Source organism: Brassica napus, chromosome C2 (assembly GCF_020379485.1).
Source record: "Brassica napus cultivar Da-Ae chromosome C2, Da-Ae, whole genome shotgun sequence".
Lineage (NCBI taxonomy): Eukaryota > Viridiplantae > Streptophyta > Magnoliopsida > Brassicales > Brassicaceae > Brassica > Brassica napus.
The window spans coordinates 24,110,716-24,132,876 of NC_063445.1; the positions used below are offsets into that span (position 1 = coordinate 24,110,716).

Here is a 22,161-nt window from a genome sequence, read left to right on the forward strand (position 1 = left end):
GACCAACAAATCGTAATTACAGCCCAGCGCATTAACCGTTTTCGCTTACGAAATTGCTGTCTCCGTCACTTTGCTGTTGGGCCAGATAAAAAAAAAATAATAACAGGCGGTGAAAATGGGAATGAAACACGCATGGGAAGCAAAAGATCTGGCCGTTGAATATTATGGAAGGAGGCCTGTGTCCGTCCATCATGAGATTCTCTGACCGAAATCATCACTCTTCCGTATAACCCACGTTAATTATTTACCCTCTTATTAAAAAAAAGTAATTTTCTTTTGCAAAAAAGAACATGGAGTAATAAACATCTTCAAAATAAATTATATGAACGTTTATGCACCTTCAAAAAGTATATGAGTTTTCTTAACATTCCCAAGCTTAATAAAGTTTTGCAAAAAAAAAGTAATTTTCTTTTGCAAAAAAGAACATGGAGTAATAAACATATGAACGTTTATGCACCTTCAAAAAGTATACGAGTTTTCTTAACATTCTCAAGCTTTATAAAGTTTGTTCCTCATATTTTATATATGTCGAATATTTAAGTCAGGAGAAAACATAATTTCTGGGAGAGTGAGAAAAGAAGAGTGCAAAGCGGAGTTTATATATTTCAGTATTTAATATTACATGTACTTAAAACATGTGTGGCTGTTGGGCCAGAAAAAAAAAATATCTCCCAGCCCATCCCATAACCCGTTATCGCCGTATTGGTAAAACGACGGCTTAAGCTTTGTGATCCTCTCAGCAACCCTAAACGCCGTCTTGCCCATTTCTCTTTTTCGCATGGCGATTCTCTTCGTCTCCCACAAATCTCCCCGCAAAACGCCTCCGATGAAAAGGCTTGAACTTCAATGTTCTCCCTTAAAGCCTCCATTCAAGATCCCTACGGCCCTTCCACATCCCCCCTCCGCCTTATATCTATCTTCCCATTTATACCCTTATCTCTCTTACCTCAGATCATACCTTCCAATCTCCTGCCTCAGATCGTTAGCTCTATACCCTAATCATGTCGAAAGAGATCGCAGTCCGCACCGGCGAATCTTCTCCTCCCCTCCTCTTCCGACAAGTTTCACCCGGACCGAGCGATTCCACCCTGCAGTTTCGGCTTCTTCATTTCTGGGATGCTCGCAAGAATGTCAAAGGAGGACCAGGGATCCTTCTTGGGATCGAGATGCTGATGATCGACACGGAGGTATGTCTTCATTTTTAATTAGATTGGCGTCCATTAGGTTGAGATGTTAGCGTATATTGGAAAACAAAAGCTTGATAGATTAAAATATAAACTTGATCGATTCGTTAAACACATGATTGATAAAAATAAAAACTTGATCTATTTTTGGGAAATTTTTTTATTGATTCGTTTGATGTTTCCGTATGTGGGAAAACAAAAACTTGGTTGTTAAGATAAAAAAGTTGATTGATTCGTAAGAAACTTGATTGATTAAAATTAAAAACTTGATCTCTTTTTGGAAAAAACCTTGATTGATTCGCTTTATGTTAGCGTATGTTGGTAAACAAAAACTGGAATGATTAAAATAACAACTTGATTGATACGTAAAAAACTTGATTGATTAAATAAAAACTTGATTTTTTTTTGTGAGAAAAAAAATGATTGATCCGTTTGAATTATATTACCGTATCTTCGATTCATTAGTGGGATTTGTTACTGTTGCTATAAACGCTTATAATTTTAATCATTCTGAAAAACACTTGATTTAGCTTATCTTTGATTGGTTTTCTTCTTTCATTATTCACTTGAGAATTGTTTGATAGAGATCAGATTATTACAGAACATGGGTTCGTGTAATACCATTCATGTAAAGTTTGTTTTTGTTCGCGCTTATAATATTAATCACTCTGGAAAAAAAATGATTGATTAGTTTGAACTGGAGATTTTCTCTGTTGCTTTAGACGCTTATAATCTTAATATTTCTGAAAAAATACTATAAGTGTCATACACATAACAGCTTATCTTTGAGTGGTTTTCCTCTTTTATTATTCACTTGGGAGTGAACACTTTCAACTGACTTGATATGGTATCTATGTTCTGTAGGGTACTTTGGCTCAGGGGTTCATCGGTCAGAACCGTCGCAACCAGTACGAGAAGGAGCTCCATCGTGGGAGCATCTACACGCTGACAAACTACTATGCATCCAACAGCAAGGTGATGTACCATGTTGCTGATCAGAGGCTAGTAATTTGCATCTCACACGCTTCTGCCATGTCGAAGGATGAAGAAGACATTGATGGCATTTTGAGAGAGCGCTTCAGGGTCCGGTCGTTTTCTGAATTTGAAGCGAACTGCGATCTTAGAGGCGATCTTCACGGTACGGTTGAAACCTTTTCTTAACATGTTTAACCATTCCAATCTATTAACTTTGTATTGCGTGTAACTGTTTTTTGTAGATGTTGTTAGCCACCTTAAGCTGGTTGATGGCCAGGCTCTCCATCAGCGTCCGGTTTTGTGCACTAATGATGACTCAGCTTCTCGGAAAGTGATGGTCCATTTGCAGCTTAAAGAGTAAGCTATTGTAGTTCTACCAATATAAAAATTTCATTTTCTAATTTATGCTTCTTACCTAAATTAAACATCAAATCTTTGTTAACTGCAGCGGTCCAGTGATGAACGTCTATTTATGGGACGAGGCCGCTGAAAGTTTCCGCCTCAAGTTTGGCGGAAGTGCAGCCACTCCAACTGTTCTTTTGGTCACAACGGTCAATCCTAAGAGGCTCGGTGGTAATCTCTCACACTCAAAATACGAATTCCTCATCACTCACACTCAGTTAGTTAAACCTACCACTAACTGTTTCTATATTGACAGGGAAATTGTGCCTAAGTTCAATGTCCTCTTCAAAAGTTTTTTTTGATGAAGAGGTTGACCCCAGCAAGGAATACTTGGCATGGTTAGTTTTTTATTTTTTAAGAAACAATCTATAGCTTAGACTATTAAGCGTTTAACACCTTTGATGATCGCCTGACTTGAAATTCTTTGCAAGGTTGGCCACGAACCCTTCTGTAACTTCTTTGGTGAACCCTGTTGAGGTGGTCAAAGCTGAGACTCTCACAATAGGTGAGATTGCCGCCTTCATCAAGCGTCAACCTGCTCAGGTAATCCCATTCCGTTATTACAATCAAACACTTTTCTCAATGGAGTTGCTGACAACCCTTAGAATGTGATTACAGGTTGCCTAATTTGACTGCATTGCCACAATTGATGATGTCAAGCTTGGCACTGGGTGGTATTACATTGCTTGCAAGGATTGCCAGACCAAGTTAAACCGTGGGCCTACAACTTTGCTTTGTCCAAAATGCGGGAATGAAAATGCTACTGCAGTAGCCAAGTAAGTTTCTCCTCTCAAATATGTTTTCAAGCGACAATGTGTATACTAATCATTTGGTTTTAACCAGCTATCGGGTGGAGCTGTCTGTCTATGATAATGATGAGTAGTGCATGTTCATCATTCTCGGTGATGCTGGGAAAGATCTCACAGGCAGGAAAGTAACAGAGTTGATCGATGCTTATGTTCAGGTAATGGTTGTTTTGATTATAAATGAAAATTTCTATAATCTTCACACTTATGTTAATCATAGCGTCTACGAAGTTGATGAATGTGTTTTGTTATATTAGGAAAATGGTGGAGATGCGGCTGAGATTGAAGTTCCACTGCCACAGTGTTTCATTGATGCAATAGGCCAGACAAAGAAATTCAGGATCAAGGTAGCTCACTACAACTTCACTTCTACCAGATTGTCCTTAACTGCTACCAAGGTAGTCTCAGCAGCAGAGTTACCACCAAAGAATTCTCCACTCAAGACGACACCAGTAACTGAAGTGGAGAACACAGAGTTGGCTGAGAGTAGTGATGGTGGTGCTTCAGCTATTGACGATCAGAAGAAAGCAAAGCGTGCCAAGCGTAGTGGCTAGATCACATGCAGAATGGTCACTCCATCAGTGGCTGGTACAGACTGCCAGTCAGGATGATTCTCTAATAACAGTCTACTTATCTCTCTTTAAACAGTTTGTTTTTGCTTCTTGCTAAGACAGTTTAGTATTGGAAACACGTTATGGTTTGGTTTTTTATTTGAATTGTTTGGTTTTTATTCAAAGCTTTGTTATGAAGTTTAAGAATGATCAGCTTTATTATATTAAAATGGTTTGATTTTCATTCCTAACTTATTTAAGTTGTTTGATCAGCATGCATTTTTGCATACGTATACGTACTTAAGAACGTAATGCATGCATGGATTGTTTAATATCCATACTAAATAGTTATACTCATATTCTTCTACGTGGTCAACTTTTTATTCAATTTAGGCTACTGTAATATTAGCTGACATATTATTTTTATTATAGTGATCAGATTTGGGAATTATTTATCAATAACAATTTCCTTGACAGTAACCGTAATACTGTCAATTTATATACGTATGGTCATATTTTGAATGTCAATTATGAGTCAAATAGTATCTACTGAATTTATTGAGAATTAAATTTAATATATTCTGCCATTAAGTCAAATGAATGGCGACATTAAATTTATTATATGCAAAATAACATCAACAATTCTATTCTCAAAAACACAAGTCCATCGCCCCTTTGCAGAAATTCACGCCACCAAGCAAGAGGAATAAACGCCACCAGTCAACTTTTAAAACATTTTCGTTACCGCTTCCTACGTCAATTAAATAGTCACACACAAATACTATTTTCTCATACGAATTTTGAATTCGTCAAAACAATTTATTATTCATACTTACTGTTGTTTTTTTTAAAAAAAATGATCACCGCTTCCAACATCTTCCCATTATTAAACAAAACGCTACACTTATCCTTTTAGAAACTTCAAAACACACAATTTTAATTGATCTGACTTTTATTAAACATGTAATCCGCGCAAAGCGCGGACCCGACTCTAGTTTTCATAATTTATGATATAGAAATGTATCAGGGGAGATTGTAAATGCTATAAAGTGAAGTGAATATCAAATATATTGATGAACTAAAGATAGTGTAATGAATTTGTCAACTGATGAGATAATCACTTTGATCTTTGGTTTACCACTCATGTGTGCCTTATTATATTCCTTAAATACTAGTAACATTAGTCTGAAACAGAAGAAGCAATTAAATAGAATATCTATATTATTAAAACTGAAGTACTTTTTGGTATCGTTTGAAAACTTAGATAGTAGATTAAATGAAAGTTGTTTGGAAACAAAGATAACAGATTAAATATATATTTTATTTACATATTTAGTCACTGTATTACTTTCTCATTTAAAGATTATGTCGTTTGGAAACTTGGATAGCAGATTTAATGAGAATTGTTTGGAAACAGGGATATCAGATTAAATATTTCTTTTTATTTACACATTAAGTCATTGTATTTCTTTCTTATTTACAAATCTGCCACTTCACTTAAAATCAAAAGATTAAATTAATTACAATGAATTGTTATTTCTTTTTGCCGAAAATAAAAACACAAACTGTAATATATAGTATATATTAATTTGCAACAATACAATTTTCAAAAAAACCAAATATCATAAAATTAATAATAATTCATAAAAACCTACCGTAAAAAATTAAATCATTTTCAAATAAATAAACAAAAAAATAAATAGGTTAATATATGAATATTACAATTACATCAAATTGCATCAAGTTATAAAATTATAAATATAATATTACGTACGGATAAAAAATTATTATCAAATATCTATATTATAATATAATATATTCTACTCTAAATATATTTTACAAAACATAAAAATATAAATAGACATTTTATAAAATCAATAGTTAATAAATTTACATATGAAAGTTAACTCCAACATCCTCAAGATCCGGTTAAAACTTAAAAGAGTTGATATAAATTTATCATCTTACCACATTTATTTGGGACCACATTTATTTGGGACGTTGTATAAAGTGAAAGTTCACATACAGTCTCTGCCTTCGTTTTCTCCGTATAAAGCTATCCCAATTTATCATATGGACTTATTTATTACATTATTTATTATCTTAAGAAATAAATTCAAATATATGTTCAACAAAGTTTTGTAATCAATATCCGTGCAGATAGTACATACAAGTTGTCCAATCTGGTAAGCCAAAACATTACAAAAATAATAATATTTCACGAAGTTTTCGTTCTTTTGAGTGCATGGATGTTGCTATTTTCATTCCATTGTAGATTTATTATAGCTTCTTGTTTGATTTTTCCTCTATCCAACTAGACTTTTAGCCCTTTTCAACAGAGCAAGTTCCAAAGAACCTTTTTTTTTTTTTTGTGCACCTCCAAAGAACTTGTGCTTCAAGATGTAGCAGATGTAGAGACAAACCACGATTGACCAAACAAGTTCCAAATAGACGAAACTTCTTGGTTCTATTGTCGCCAGTGATTCATGTCTATTAGCCTCTCTGACTATTTAGAAGATTCTAAGACTTTATTCATCTTCCCTGATGCCTCAGCTACAAACAAACCCTCTCCGACTTTAGCACCCTTTTGTTCTTGACCATATTTACTTTTCCGTTTCTGCCACGTCTTTTTCTGCTCACTGTACTCCTCCGAGAGATGTTGGTCTACAAGAAAACATACAGTTTTGTAGATGCATAACGAACCGGGATATGTGAAGCGGGCCAAACCAAGACGCATACATTTCCTAGCTATCCAAACCGGGTTATTCACGTACCGATTTCGACCCGGTTCAGCCTCTTTTGTGGACTTTCCGGAAGCAGAATCCTAAAAATTAAAGACAGACGGTAGAAGAAGCCATGGAGATCGGAGAGATAGAGACAGCGAAGAAGAGATGCGAATCCGTCATAAGAACAATCACCCACCTTCCTTTATCAACTTCCATCACCGCTTCGTGTCGCAGCACGCTCCTCAAGCTCGCATCCTCCGAGCTCTCCTTCCTATCATCCCTCGCCACCGATCCTCCCCCACAGCCTCTCAGTATCAACATCGGCCACATCGAGTTAGTCCTATGGATCTTACGCCATCCTTCAATCACCGCCGTTTCGCGCGTCTGCAAACAGATTCCTCTTCCGATCACCAATAGCGTCCACGTCGATCTCGTGTGTACTCTCGGAAAGGCTCCCGTTTGGATCATCGTCTCCGATAGAAACCCTAGGTACATCACCTGGAGCGATAACCGCCACGGAAGCAAGGGGTTAAAGTCGAGAATCGAAACGATCCTCTCCGCTGCGAACTCTACAACGACGTTGAAACCTTCTTCGTTGATTCTCTTCTTCGCAAATGGCTTGCCTTTACCGGTTTACGAGAGATTAAAAGACCGGTTCGGAGCTAAAGACTTCTACTTTGGCTCTGATTCGGATTTTGATTGGGATTGCGAGGAGACATTAGAGGGAGGAGAATGGGTTAATGTGGTTCGGACCAGGTCGTATAAAGAAGCTGTTTCTGTCGAGATCAAGCTCATAGATGGTCACGATTCTCTTGCCTCTCCTGAGCATATTGTAGTTGAAGCAGAGGTCGCAGAGCTTAGCGAGAAAGATGCTTTCTCATCTGTACTTTCTTCCATGAGATTAAAAGGTGAAGACTTTCTTGTGAATTTCGACACGACAGCTCTTGTTGCTCTTGTTTCTGGAATCGCTAACGGGTGTGCAGAGAGGATCTTGGACATGCCTGAGAGCGTGTTGGAGGAAAAGTTCAAAGGGAATACTGTTTTCGTGATTGCTCAGGTACTTACCGTTGGATCTTTATCTTATAGTATAATATCAAAACATTGACTTTTTTTGGTGAACTCGACACGCAGGCGAGATCTGAAGTTGAGAACTCAGTTCTTGTCAGAATGGGAGATGTGCTGTCAGGGAAGCGAGGGATTGTGTGCAAGAGTGTTGTTTCAGAGTTCGAGGAGTTAGTATCAATGTATGCTGGACACAATGAGAAGCAAAGAGCTGAGCAGTTGTTGAAGAGCCTAATGTATACAATTTGATTATGTATGCTCTATGTCAACAGGGAATCTCATCTTTTTTACTAAATGTGATTGTGTTTTGTGACAGGGTGGTGAATGACAATCCCACGGAGCGTGTGATGGGACTCCCAACAACGAGGAAGTTAGCGATGAAGAACAAGATTGTGTTTGGGACAGGTGATAGATGGGGAGCTCCTACGTTGACTGCTAACATGGGGTTTGTCAGAGCCGTAGCTCAGTCAGGCATGTCTCTCTCCACCATAGAACATAGCCCTCGTGCTCTCACTGGTGATTAGCCAAAGTTCAAAAACCCAAACCTTGTGTTAGGGAAACAAAACGAAAACAGAACCTAGCATTTTACTTCTATCTGGTTAGATGTCGTTTAGTTGTGGACCAAGTATCATTTCTCGGAAGCAAAGAGACCTTATCAAGACAGTTGCCTAATGTTTATGTTGGTTTCTTTGGGAATGATCTCACAGCGCATAACACGTTCTGAAGTTAACTATTGCGTACACAGGGCTGAATGTTTGTACGATGGTTAGCATAACCATTCCCTTAAACGTGAGAGAGAGGTGTGATCTCTTCATGGTTCATAGTTATTCTTGAAAACATTATGATGCTAGAACAGTGTGGTTTCATCGTTCAGCTAATATAGACAAGAAGATCTCATCAGTTCTGGTTAACGGTTGGTTTAAAGTCTATGTCAGCATTTGGTGGAGCACAGTACATGCACGGTTAAAAAGTGAAAACCAATATGGTATACTGCTGGTCAAGTGTAATCAGGATCCGGTTTAGATGTATGAGTCTTTCTTGAATACCACACTTTTTTGTTAGTATGATAGGTTCGAAACTGAAGAAGGCTTCTCTCCTAACACTATCAATAGAACAAATGAAATTGGTTACGGCTCCATTCCCAACTAACTCTGTTTTATTTATTTTCCTACTTAACTTTTTTCCCCAAAGTTTTCCTACTTAACTTTACCAGCAATTAAAAGGCAAAATTTATGTTTATTAGTATTTGTTATCAATTTAATTATCAAAATCATTTTAAGTATAGATTATTTACCTTTATTGGTAATAAAACTGTGTCATCATCTCTAGAATAAAACACTCACAGTGCTAAAAAGACATTTACTCCAAGTTTCCAACTATAGTTAAAAGGGAAATATGTAAATACTGTTATATATCAATTTGTGAATGTCCATAACCGGCTTGGTCCATAACCGGCCCATACAATTAGAGAGAGAGTTGGCCACGACTTGGAGAGAGAGAGAGGCGGCTTGGAGAAAAGGAACCTAGTTGTTATCTTTCCATTTATGTATTTAATAGTTATCCTAAATCTAGTTGGATTATGATTTGTATACTTTCCATTTATCTTTATCTTGTAATCCTTATATAAAGGAACTTCCATTGATCATTAATAATACACAGACAAATTCCCCATACTTTTACAACACGTTATCAGCACGATAGCCTCTAACACCCTGAGGCTAAAACAAAACCCCTAAAACCCTAAACGAAAGGAATCTACCTCGGAACTTCAAAGGGATCGTTCTCCCAAACCATGAGGACCCAGAAAACGATCAAGATATCAAATCGAAGCTCTTGCCAAGAGGAATCATTCAGTGCAAACCGTTTGTCGATCTGACCACCGACGCACCCTCACGCTCCGATACAGTGCGTGCCGATTTGCTTTGGAACCCTAATCCGAACCCGATGAACCCTAATCCGTTCTTGCTCGCGTCCCAGCTCGTCACCATCCGATCAGCTCCAGCCCTAAGGTGTTCCTGATCCTAGACGATCTCAGCCTCCCGTTCGCATCTCAGCCAGCTCGCATTCCCGATCAGCCGCTTGCAAACCCGATAGGAAGCAGCCGCTCGCGAACCCAATAGGAAGCAGACGTGTCCCGCTCGCGAACCCAATAGGAAGCAGACGTGTCCCGCTCGCATCCGACGACGATCCGATAGTAACCAGCTCGCGTCCGTCCGTGTGCAGCTCGAGGTTCATCCGTTCATCTTGGTGGTCCGGTTTCAACAACCTGCAAACAAAAAGGTAACCCTAATTCTAAGAACATGAGAATTGAATTTGGATTGTTTGTAAAGATTGAAACCCTAAATTCTAATCCTTAAGATAAAACCCTAGGATAATAGAGCAAACCCTAAAAGAGTATATCGGAGCTCGAATAAGTCCGATCCCCACCCTAAATCGAGATTGATCCATTGATCAATTAAAATCATAACCTTAAAGGTTTTGAATCTCAAATCAAATCCCTTTGATCAAAGATCAAAGTTTCGAAATCCCTAAAACCCTAAATTGGAAAATCGGTTTTAATTTTGATTTGAAACTTAATTGTTTGTTTGATCACCTAGAAATATTGATTAAGATTGTTTAAACTTGAATCTAAATTGCTTGAATTGGTTAAAACCCTAATGACCATCGAATTAGATTGTGGCCGTGTGGACTTAACACATTCTAGGTTAATTTTTCTAGATCATCATCTGTGGCCGTGTGGCCTTGTTGTATTCATATATGAACCTGATCACTACTGATTGATTGCAATTGAACTTAGATCGAACTCTAGGGATGATATTGAATTGAACTAAATAACTGTGTGGCTTGTTCTATTACTTGGCCGATTGGTTTGTTTGTTTGTTTTGATTGAATCATGAACTGATAGAAACCAACCGCCATAGGATTGCAAGTACATGTAAACTATATGCATTAACCCTAAATTGAATCTTGGCCGTGTGGCTTCTACTTGGCCATGTGGCTTAATGCATCATAGCTTGGCCGTGTGGCCTAGAGAGACACCATATCTGAATGGTCGTGTGACCTTGCTTGCATATCTTATGAATTGATCTCTAGGATCGTTGTATCACATTACATGGCTGTGTGGCCTAAGCATCACATATAGACCTAGCATTCTCGACTTGATCGCACCATGGTCGTTTTAGATTGATTGAAAACATGATTGTATAAGACTAGCTTGTGGCCGACATTATTGATTGTCTTGCGGACACATGATCACATTGTGAAACCCTAAATTTCGAATGATAATGTGATTCAGATGCCGAAAATCTCAAACCTAGACTATGATGCCCTTAATCTCTCCGGAGACAACTATTTGCAATGGGCACTTGACACAAAGATTAACTTGAGGTCAAAGGAACTCGGTGATGCTATCATCGAGGGCAACAATGAGACTGATAAGAATCGGTACATGTCTATAAGTATTATACGCCACCATCTCATTGAGGGTCTAAAAGATCAGTACCTCACCATGGAGAATCCACTAGACCTTTGGACCGCTTTACAGCGACGATATGATCACCAGAAAATGGTGCTATTACCAAAGGCTAAACATGAGTGAAAGAATCTCAGATTCATGGACTATAACTCTGTGGATGAATACAATTCAGTATTGTTTAAGATAGTCTCAATGATGAGACTTTGTGGTGAGGAAGTAACCGAGAAAGAGTTGCTTGATAAAACATTCTCCACGTTCCATTCGACGAACGTGTGGCTGCAACAACAATATAGAGAGAGAGGCTTCGCCTTATACACTGATCTGATCTCGTGCCTACTCCTGGCCGAGGCTAATAATGAACTCCTGATGAAAAACAGTGAGATGAGACCTATCGGAACAGCAGCAATACCAGAAGCCAATGAGGCTGAAAAGAAAGATCCCAAAGAGTGCAACCATGTCCATGATGATAAGAGATCACGCGGCAAAGGCCGTAGTAGATACAAAGGACGTGGCCGTGACAACTACTCATATGGCCGGCAAGGAAACCACAATAACTGTGGTCGTGGTTCCAGCTATGGCCGTGGCCGAGGCAGTTATGGCCGTGGCCGAGGCAGTTATGGCCGTGGCCAAGGCAGTTATGGCCGTGGCCGAGGCAGTTATGGCCGTGGTCGAGGCGGCATATCTAAACCGTCTAACTCGACCAAATCAGCTTGTCACAGATGCGGGATGAGTAACCATTGGGCCAAGAATTGTAGAACCCCTAAACATCTATGTGAGCTCTATCAAGAGAGCCTTAAGAACAAGAACCCGGAAGCCCATATGGTTCATGATACCGGGTATGATGCTGATGATGATTCCGACCTTGAAAAGGACGACCTCTTGGATTTTGAGACATCTGATTGTCTCAAAGACTAAAATCGACATCTTATCTTATTGTTTTATGAAATGCTTTGAGTTCATTGCTATTATATCTTGCCTGATTTTGCTTGATAATGTGAATGATTTTATTGATAAAGAAATTGCCTAAAGGGCATTATAGTACGGGTATAGTAACCTAGTAAGAAATCTATGGCCAAGGCATTGCCTAAAGGGCATTATATACACCCAAGAATGTATGACCCATTGAGTTAATATGGTTTCCAAATAGAAACAATGGGAAAAAGGAAACAAGTTCCTTCAGATTTAAGAAAGAAAGAAAACGCCCAAGACCCTTTTGAGAAAGTGGTCAAGACTATAACTATGTAATCTACTGATCAAAATTATGCTACAGATCAGTATGATAAGAGGCAAGAGCCGTGGTGATCATACTGATATATCCCACGAAAATTATACACTTTATGGCAAGACCGGATTAGCCATCCTAGTCTAAACTTGATGCAAAGATTGATATTGAGAAGACACAAAGAGTTATCCCATAAGATCTCACGTTGTGTAACATGTACACAAGGGGAAACTCATTAGGCTTTATTGTCCTAAGCATCACGAAATTATAGTATGTTCATGAGGGGGAGAGAGGATAAACCCGTGATCCATGATCACACATGATCAATACTACAAATTCGTGTACTACTATGGTCATGTTATAAACGACTAGGCCGTAAAGGCCATTACCTACAAAGGTTCGGCCGTATAAGCCATTATCTATAACGCTCAGACTCTAAAGTCTATAAGCTTGGGGACATCATGAATTTACATGTATATAAAGATAAGATGCATCAGGCCATATAAGTGAGCATATATATTCTTATCTCAGATTGAATACGGGTCATAAACCAGACATACACCATCTTAAGAGACTTTGAATAAACCACCACAGACATATGTGCCGTCCAAGATGGAACCTCAGAAGAGGATTGGGAATATATGTTGGATAAGAGTATGACTTTCTCCCACGACTTCTAAGAGACCTTGAGTCAAATATGGGTGATCAGAAAGTGGCCAGGTACACGGATTGCATGATCAATGAATCCGACTATCCAACATTAAAAGGAGAAAGCTATAAGCTGGTAAAGAGTAAAGAATGATAAGAAACATAATGGTATCAACCATCATTGTCTTGGAAAATATCCTCGAATTAGACTTATAAACGTCCAAAGAAAGAAAAGATTATACATAGCTAGCTAATCGAGATGCCAAACACTGGCCTGAAAAGAAAAGAAAAGAATGACTAAGTCATAACCAGCTTAGCACCAAACGAAATCTGATGTCCTAGAAAGAGAAACAGTCAAGTTGCTACAGAGTCTATACAAGATAGACCAAAGTGTTCCATAAGATAAGGAACCTCGGAAAGAAAAAGAGAAAGGTGCATAGAATACAAATCCGAGGTCATAAGGAAACCAGACCAGACATTGGAAAAAGGCTGCGCAGCTAAACATCTAAGGTACCAAACCATGTAGTTTGGGACGCCAAGCTACTAGGTAACAAAGGTCCTGGATAATGAAATCTCAAATCGATTAGATCATGTCTGGAACACAATGGAACCATATATAAGTGTCGACACATAAAGATATATTTGTACATAAGAGAGTAGCACTTGAACATAAAAATATAAACGAGGATCAGAACCCACAAAAGAGTACTCATAAAGAATAAAGATTAGATTGAAAAGATAAAGGTGGGGTTTAAAGTATCTAAAGAAGAGAAAGGCGTATTGGCCATACATACATATACAGAAACGTCATCTGATATAAACCAGTGAAATAGATGGATCTTGTGAGGAAAAAGAAACCGTGAGATATGGTACATGATCACGTGGTCTAAAGGTGTTCATGTTTCGTACTAACAGCATACGATCATAGCTTGTTACACAAGGATACTCACAGAGACCATAGAACATATTATAAGGAGACAAACTCCTATGTGGTGAATGCTGCTACACAAATTCAAAATTGATAAAGGTCTGGTCATAAGAAAGAAATTAGATACTGATGTAGTAAGCAGCATATGGATCACTGGATAAAGAACCGCATTGTTCCTAAGTTGTACATGGATAAAGAACAATATTATTCCTAAGCTGTTCATGGATTGAAACAAAGCAGCTGCATATAGTATGTAATACTAGTAAAGGAATTGTATAAGGACAATCCAAATTCAGTCCATACATATACTTATAAAAGAGATTTGAATTCCTTGTGTTTACTATATACTAAACCAGCCTAAAGAGATGTTAATTGGTTGATACAGATTATTTATTAAATCTGTGTGGGTGTCTGGCTAGAGGGGTCCGGCCCGTCTTCTTTGATCATGGCTAGTGTAAAAGAAAGATCAGCCATCATGATTGCCGTCCATAAGCTCGTGTAGTCGAGGTCCATGGCCTAATAGATCTTCCGGTGCGTGGTATGATCCACGACAACAAAGGGCATGGGACACCATCAAGGTATGGATAAAAGACTGTAATAGCATTACCGAATGCAAGAGAGATTACTGATCGAGATCCATGAATGTGTTCGGCCGAAGAGCCATAGCTTGATGAGATTATAAAACTCATTACAACAATAATCATTGATCACATCTTGATTTAGAACACTCATGAGACAAGTTATAAACATGTATAGAATAAGTCTATGACTCAATATGGATCGATCAGATTAGTGCATAGTCGATGATAATAAAGAAAGATCTATGGACAGAGACATTGGTACACATCCGTGTAGTAGATACACCGGAACATAGGTTTACGACCTGAGACTATAAGTTCATAAGTACCATGCTCAGTATATATATTGTCCACAGTGTGTTTAGTCTGTCCGACCTAATTAAGAGGAGTCGACAGCCAAAGGTCCACTTCTTGACCACGCACACACGATGTCAGAAGACATGAGAAGAGACCAGAAAGGTCAAAGTAATCCAATTGCGGTTCAGTAATGAACTTGGCATATTTGTTTACTCCCTACCTGCACGTTCAGAAAAGATCACGCATCAGATGCGTAGACTGAAGAAACCTCCACTGAGGTCCACATCAGGGAGAGTAGTACGTGTTGTACTCTTTTTCCTTCATCATGGTTTTTCCCACTGGATTTTCCTGATAATGTTTTAATGAGGCAACATGAAGCGTACGACGATCCTGAATGGTTATGGCATCCAAGGAGGAGTGTTATAAATCAATTAGTGGATGTCCATAACCGGCCCGGTCCATATCCGGCCCATACAACTAGAGAGAGGGTTGGCCACGACTTGGAAAGAGAGAGAGGCGGCTTGGAGAAAAGGAAACCATCTTTCATTTTCCTTGTAATTGTTATCTTTCCATTTATGTATTTAGTAGTTATCCTAAATCTAGTTGGATTATGATTTGTATACTTTCCATTTATCTTGTAATTCTTATATAAAGAAACCCCATTGATAATTAATAATACACAGACAAATTTTCTATACTTTTACAACAAATACTAAATAATATATTAGTTATCTACTTTATTTTTATTAGTGTAAAAGAAATATTATTTATTCGATGATCTAGTCTAGTCAGTGTTTAGTTGTTAAGGCTGCGATGTTAAAAAGGTGAATAATATGACTTAGCTAACCAGACTTAGTTGTATGGTGTCAACGTTGGCATATATAGTTCGAATCAAGCTAAGACAAAAACGTTGATTAGGTTTGAGAGGTTATCAGAACCTATCCATCAAATAATATATGTGACCTGCAATTTAACCAGAAGTCCACAACAATGTTACCAAACTCTTTTCTTCTCTTCATGTTTTTTTGGGTCTAATTTCAATAATTTATCATATATAATTAATATTACAAAGTATTCTCAGCATTTAATTAGCAGCATCACCCATTAACTAACTAAAGGCAATATGCAGTTGGTTGGAATCCACATATTATGGAATAACAAGTTCTCATGATCCATCCAATGTACGTAAGGTTTCTAGAATATACATATAATTAAATTAAAAACATAGATCTTAGACGTATAAAACACATATTATGCATATGGAGAAGTATATTCGACATAAGCATGCATAAGAATTAACAGTTTTAAAAACTATCGCAAACTAATTTTGTTATAGTTATCGAAATTAGTAATCAAACAATATTTATGTACAACAGTTACTCACAAAAATTATCAGTTTAGGATATCAATATAGTTAAATAAAGAACTACGGTTAAAAAATCAAATCCTCTCTGACACGGTTCCCAATGCAGAACCTTTGGCACATTCCTGGCGGCGGTTCCGGCCTGAAACCTCCGTTAGGTGCAGCTGATGACCGATCCCCTCTGACCCGCCAGATCCAACTTCGCCTCTATCTCCTCACCTCTTTCCCCCGCTATCCCCTGTCTCAACTAACTCTGCCTTATCCACTGTCCCTTTTACCTCTCGTAAAGGGTCAAGGAAACCCGCCCAAACTGCTGCTGCTCCTTCAGTACTAGTCGATACTCTCGCTCTCACCCCAAACCTTGCCATTACAACTTCTATCTGTGATGGCTCAACTGCTCCAATTTCTGGATCTGGAAAAACTATTGTTCCTATCTTTGGGTCTTTTAAAAACCCTGAGGAGGAATTCACCACCATTCCCTCCAAGAACTCCCCAATCCAAACAAACAAAGCTTCATCTCAACCATCAATTTCCCATCAAACCCCCCCCCCCCTCTCAACTAGTACTCCTACCATCCCCCTCCCTCAAACCCTAGCGCCCCACCTCTTACCCTCCCTGCCACCATGAACAAACAAAACATCAACACCCCACCTTCACTTGTGGAGCGAATCCGACGCTCTGAAGATAAGACTCTCTCAAGGTTAGCTCATGTCTCCGTCGCCCCATCAAGAAGACCTAGAGTGCTTATTTCAGATTCAGTTTTTCAGCAAGGAGCTGAGCTGCATAAAGATTTTATCATTTGCTATTTTAAAGGGAAAGCCCCCCTGTGGGGAAAAGGAAAAAGGTTGGAAATACACAATAACTCTCTCAACAAATCTGTTTTGGTTCGGATTCAGAGTGAGTACCTGAAGCAGAAGATTTTGGAGAAAAATATCTGGTATGTGGGTGACTCTATGTTTCACACGTCCCAATGGTCCTCGGAGCACTCAAAGAACACTCCACCTCTGGAAGCTATCCAGATTTGGGCACACTTGACGGGTGATCCTCTCGACTTGCGTCACACAAAATGGCTGAGTTTAGTTGCTGGTCTCGTGGGAGAACCAAAAGAAACAGATGAATTTACAAGGAACTTAGTAAGCCTTACCCTATTACATGTCAAAGTAGAGGTGGATCTAACAAAGCCTCTACCCCTCCATCGTTGAGTTCGAGCGGTAAAATGGGGAAGTAGTGGAAGTTATTGTCCACTACCCATGGGTCCCCCCGACGTGCTATCATTGCCATGAACTGGGGCATATCATTCGTAACTGCTTACTCTACACCCCTCCTGCCGCTGATCCCCCTGCTGCTGCTGGTAAAAGAAGTAACAAAACTCCAGCAAAAAGTGCAAAAAAGGCTCACCCGGCTGTAAAAGTGAGTCAGTCAACCTCAACTACCTCTGGCCCCAGTAAACCCTCAAACCAAGCTCAGAAAGCCCCAGACTCTGTTCCTCGGTCTTCTCCCAAGGAAGGAGTCTCCACCAATGATAGTCACTGTCTCGCTACCCCCTCTATAAATCAGATTGTAACAGCTTATCACATGGACATATCCACTTCTTCCATCTCCACCAAACATCCTCCCTCCCTTGTCCTCTCCACAATAAAGCCTTTCAATCCCTTTTCCACCCCTGACCCCCCTAGACCATCTCTCAAAAGATCTCGCTCATCACCGACCCTCTCCCCTCCTCAAACCTCAAACCCAAACCCTTTTATACGCCCCAAAGCCACCACGAAAGCCCTGCCTTCCACAAACACTCACTCTCTTTCCACAACTGATCACCTTCAAAAAACCATGTCTACTACTTTTTCAAACTCTTTTGCGCTTCTGGATGTTCCCAATCTTTCGGGAGATCCTTCCAACCTTTTGTAATGAGTGTAAAACTCTTTTTTTGGAATGTTCGGGGGCTAAATGAACCGAACAAGCATAGACCTTTTTATTCTTGGCTAAATTCTCAGCAGCCTCTTTTTGGTGCCATTCTTGAATCACATATCAAAGAACCCTCTCTAAATCCCATTTTATCTCATCTCTGTCCTGGCTGGAAACTAAGCTCCAATCATGCTTCTGATTATGATGGTAGGATCATCCTAATCTGGCGAGACTCTCTAAATGTCCAGATCATATCTCAATCAAGCCAGTGCATCACCTGTTGGATCTACTTCCCTAACCAAGCCTCGATTGTCTTCTCTGCAATCTATGCATTCAATGAATGCTCGGACCGTGATGCACTCTGGGTTGAGCTCCTTACTCTGCATCAAGATCTTGATTTGGATAACCATTGTTGGATCATCGGGGGTGATCTAAACTAAGCCCTTCATCCCTCTGATCACTCGGGAACTCATGTCAACACTCCTGATGCTCAGATGTATCAGCTCCAGAACTGCTTCCTTCAAATGGGAGTCTTTGACCTGCGCTTCATTGGCCCTCAACACTCTTGGACCAATAGGCAACCCGATAACCCTATCTCAAAGAAGCTTGATAGATTCCTTGTCAACTCCACAGCCCTCTCCACCTTCCCAAATGCCTTAGCTTCCTTCATTCCTCCCCTCATCTTTGATCATACCCCATGTGTCCTTGACTTATCTTTTTCCCTTCCCATAGCCGGTTCCCGTCCTTATAAATTCCCTAACTACCTGACCAAACACCCAAAATTCCATCAGTTAATACATGATGCTTGGTCTCAAGCCGGAAACATGTGCCAAACGCTTGCCCAATTGTGTTGGAAACTAAAAGTCATAAAGAGCGATATGAGAGCACTAAACATAGATAATTTTTCACAAATCCAAGAGAGAGAGAGTGTTGCTAACCGTTTGCATCAATGTGCGCAGGTTGAGGCTTTGCAGAACCCCACTACCACTACGTTCCAAGCCGAGAGAGACTTGCACCAGAACTGGACTTTCCTGAGACAAATAGAGGAGATGTACTTTAGGCAGAAATCAAGAATCAACTGGTTAAGAGAAGGGGATCTTAATACAACTTACTTCTTTCAGATTTGTCAAGTTAGAGCAAGCTACAACTGCATTCGTGCTTTCTTGACTCTTTCGGGTGACCTGATAACAGACCCCTTAGAGATGAGTGCGCTAGCGGTCTCACACTTTCAATCAGTTCTCGGGCCACTTCACTGCCCCCCATCGGCTCTTCTCTCTCCCCCATAATGGTTCCATGATCTCTTAGGCTACACTTTCCCTGAAGATCACAGACTGAGTATGGTGTCAATCCCATCTGATGAAGAGACTAGGAAATTGTACTTCAAGCTCAACCCAAACAAGGCGCCTGGCCCCGATGGACTAACCTCTGCTTTCTTTAGGGATTCTTGGGACACTCTCGGTGCAGAAATGATAACATCAACAAAGAATTTCTTTGCTTCATGCTTCCTGCCTGCAACAATAAATGCCACAATACTCACTTTAGTGCCAAAATTTCCAGGAGCCTCAAAGATTACAGATTTCAGGCCAATTGCGTGTCTTAATACTGTCTATAAAGTCCTATCAAGACTGCTAGTGAGAAGACTGAAGCCTACCCTACCCTCTCTGATCTTGTCAAGCCAAACTGCCTTTATAAAGGACAAGCTCCTTGTAGAGAATACTATCTTAGCGGGAGAACTGATAAACGGCTATCACAAGAACAAGGGCTCGAAGAAAATTACCATAAAGGTAGACATTGCGAAAGCCTTTGATACATTCTCTTGGGAACTCCTATTCTCATGTCTTCAGGGCTTGCAGTTTCCCCCACAATTTATCTCTCGACTCCGAGCCTGCATCTGCACAACCAGCTTCATGTTGGGTTACAATGGAATAGTCAATGGGTATTTTAAAGGGAAACGAGGTCTCAGGCAAGATGACCCTCTTTCACCTTACCTGTTCGTGATTGCTATGAACGTCCTCTCTCACATGTTAAACAGAGCAGCATCACAAAGCAGGATAAAGCTCCATTCCAACTGTCATGCGATGAAACTAACCCATCTCTTTTGTTGATGATCTATTAATATTTATTGATGGTTCTATTGAGTCGGTGCAACAGGTCTTGCAAGTCCTAAAAAAATTTGAGATGAGGTCAGGACTAGCAGTTAGTATGCAAAATACAAGTTTATTTGCGTCAGGGCTTACCGACACAGAAGTAGACACTGTCCAGGCATCAACAGGCATGGCGCTTGGTCACCTCCCCTTCAGATACTTGGGAGTTTCCCTCGACTCAAGGAAGATCTCCCTCGCAAACTGTGAACCATTGATCCAACAGGTGAAAGGCCGGTTCAACAACTGGTCTGTAAAATCTCTCTCTTTTGCAGCAAGGTTACTTCTCATCAAGACAGTCATCTCTGGCATCACAAACTTTTGGTGCTCCGCTTTCATACTTCCCAAGGCCTGTATTGTGAGGATCAACTCTCTATGCAGCATCTTCTTGTGGAAAGGGAACCTTGAAGGACATAACTCGGCGCGGGCCTCATGGGAAACGATCGTCTTAACCAAAAGACAAGGATGCTTGGGGGTGAAAGACATGAAAACTTGGAACAAAGCTTGCTGTCTCCGTCTACTCTGGATGTTGTTCTTCCGACAAGACTCGGTCTGGGCGACATGGTTCAAAGAAGTCATACTCAAAGGCTCGATCCACAACTATTGGACCACTACTCCGAAGCAATCATACTCATGGTTCACAAACAAACTACTGAAGCTCAAAGATTCTGTCTTTCCACTAATAAAGCTCCGGCTTGAAATTGGAAACACAACTCGATTCTGGTTTGAAAATTGGACGCCTTTTGGAAGTCTCTATGATTATTTGCGAGGCTGTGGCACACGTCTGGGGATCCCTTTAACTGCTGTTGTCTCCTCTCTACACTCTGATGGCGCATGGCGACTCCTTCCAACGAGAACTGATCGCCATCTTCAGCTACATTGCTTCCTGACAACTGTTCAGCTCACAACAAATGAAGATAACTATGAGTGGAAGATCGATGGTAGGACCACAACTAAACTCAGAACTGGAGAGGTATACACTTACCTTTCTAAAGAGAGACAAGATGTACTATGGCACAAAGCCGTCTGGACTTCGCGAGGGATCCCACGCCATAACTTCCACACATGGCTTGTTGTACTAGACACACTACCGACCAAAGATAGACTCATCAGATGGGGAATTCAGGTTGACCACCGATGCCTCCTCTGCAACTCCTCACCGGAATCGCGTGATTACATATTTGGGGAATGCAACTTCTACCGCCAACTATGGAGTCTGGCCGCAAGGAGGATACCGATAGCTCCCTCATCAAGCTGTCTTCAAACACTGGATCAGATGACTTCACTACCTCCTTCGAACTCATCTCGCCTCCTCAGACTTCTAGTTTGGCAATCGACACTCCACTGGACCTGGAATGAGAGAAACTCCAGAGTGCATGCAAACGCCTTTCGCTCGGTAGATTCTCTCTTCCTCTAGATCGATCGCCAGGTAAGGAACAAGACCCAAAGCTTTCGTGAATCAAACCCTGTCCGTTCATCACAGATGCTTCTGCAGTGGCTCACTCATGGTTGAAGGAAGGACCAGATCGCAAAGCTATTATCTCTCCCTCACCCGTAAACTCCCCAACTACCTCCATTACCACTCTTTCAGAAACTGCCTCTTGGGCTTTACTATGAGTTTTACTTGTGTTCTACTTGTGATTCAACTGGACTGGGTTCTTAACTAGCTTTTAGCTTGTAAAACTTTTTTTGGTCTCATGCTTTTAATATTAAGAATGCCTTTTAAAAAAAAAAAAAAAGATATCAATATAGTTGTTTTGTCTTTAATTTGGATATCAATGTTTATTATATGTAAATACGTAGAGCTTGTCGAAGACTACAGAAACGTAGATGAATGTTGGTGGCTCGAAGTAGCGGGTGTAGGTTAGAATTTAGAGAAAACCCTTAAATTAATACCCACA

General features: G+C 39.8%; 3 protein-coding genes across 3 annotated transcripts; all 3 read left to right on the top strand.

The window, feature by feature from the left end:
- The first annotated feature begins 6,528 nt into the window (after positions 1-6,528).
- Positions 6,529-8,770, top strand: LOC106381302 (UPF0415 protein C7orf25 homolog). The gene is made up of 3 exons (XM_013821202.3): positions 6,529-7,701; positions 7,776-7,942; positions 8,023-8,770. Exons 1-3 carry the CDS (start codon positions 6,775-6,777, stop codon positions 8,228-8,230), a joined length of 1,302 nt encoding a protein of 433 aa, XP_013676656.2. The 5' UTR covers positions 6,529-6,774; the 3' UTR covers positions 8,231-8,770.
- Positions 8,771-11,319: 2,549 nt separating this feature from the next.
- On the top strand, positions 11,320-12,096 carry LOC111213458. Its single transcript, XM_048748866.1, has one exon. The coding sequence runs from the start codon at positions 11,320-11,322 to the stop codon at positions 12,094-12,096; it is 777 nt and encodes a 258-aa protein (XP_048604823.1).
- An 8,201-nt stretch (positions 12,097-20,297) lies between these two features.
- On the top strand, positions 20,298-21,677 carry LOC106378112. Its single transcript, XM_013818298.1, has one exon. It carries the CDS (start codon positions 20,298-20,300, stop codon positions 21,675-21,677), a length of 1,380 nt encoding a protein of 459 aa, XP_013673752.1.
- The last annotated feature ends 484 nt before the right edge of the window (positions 21,678-22,161 follow it).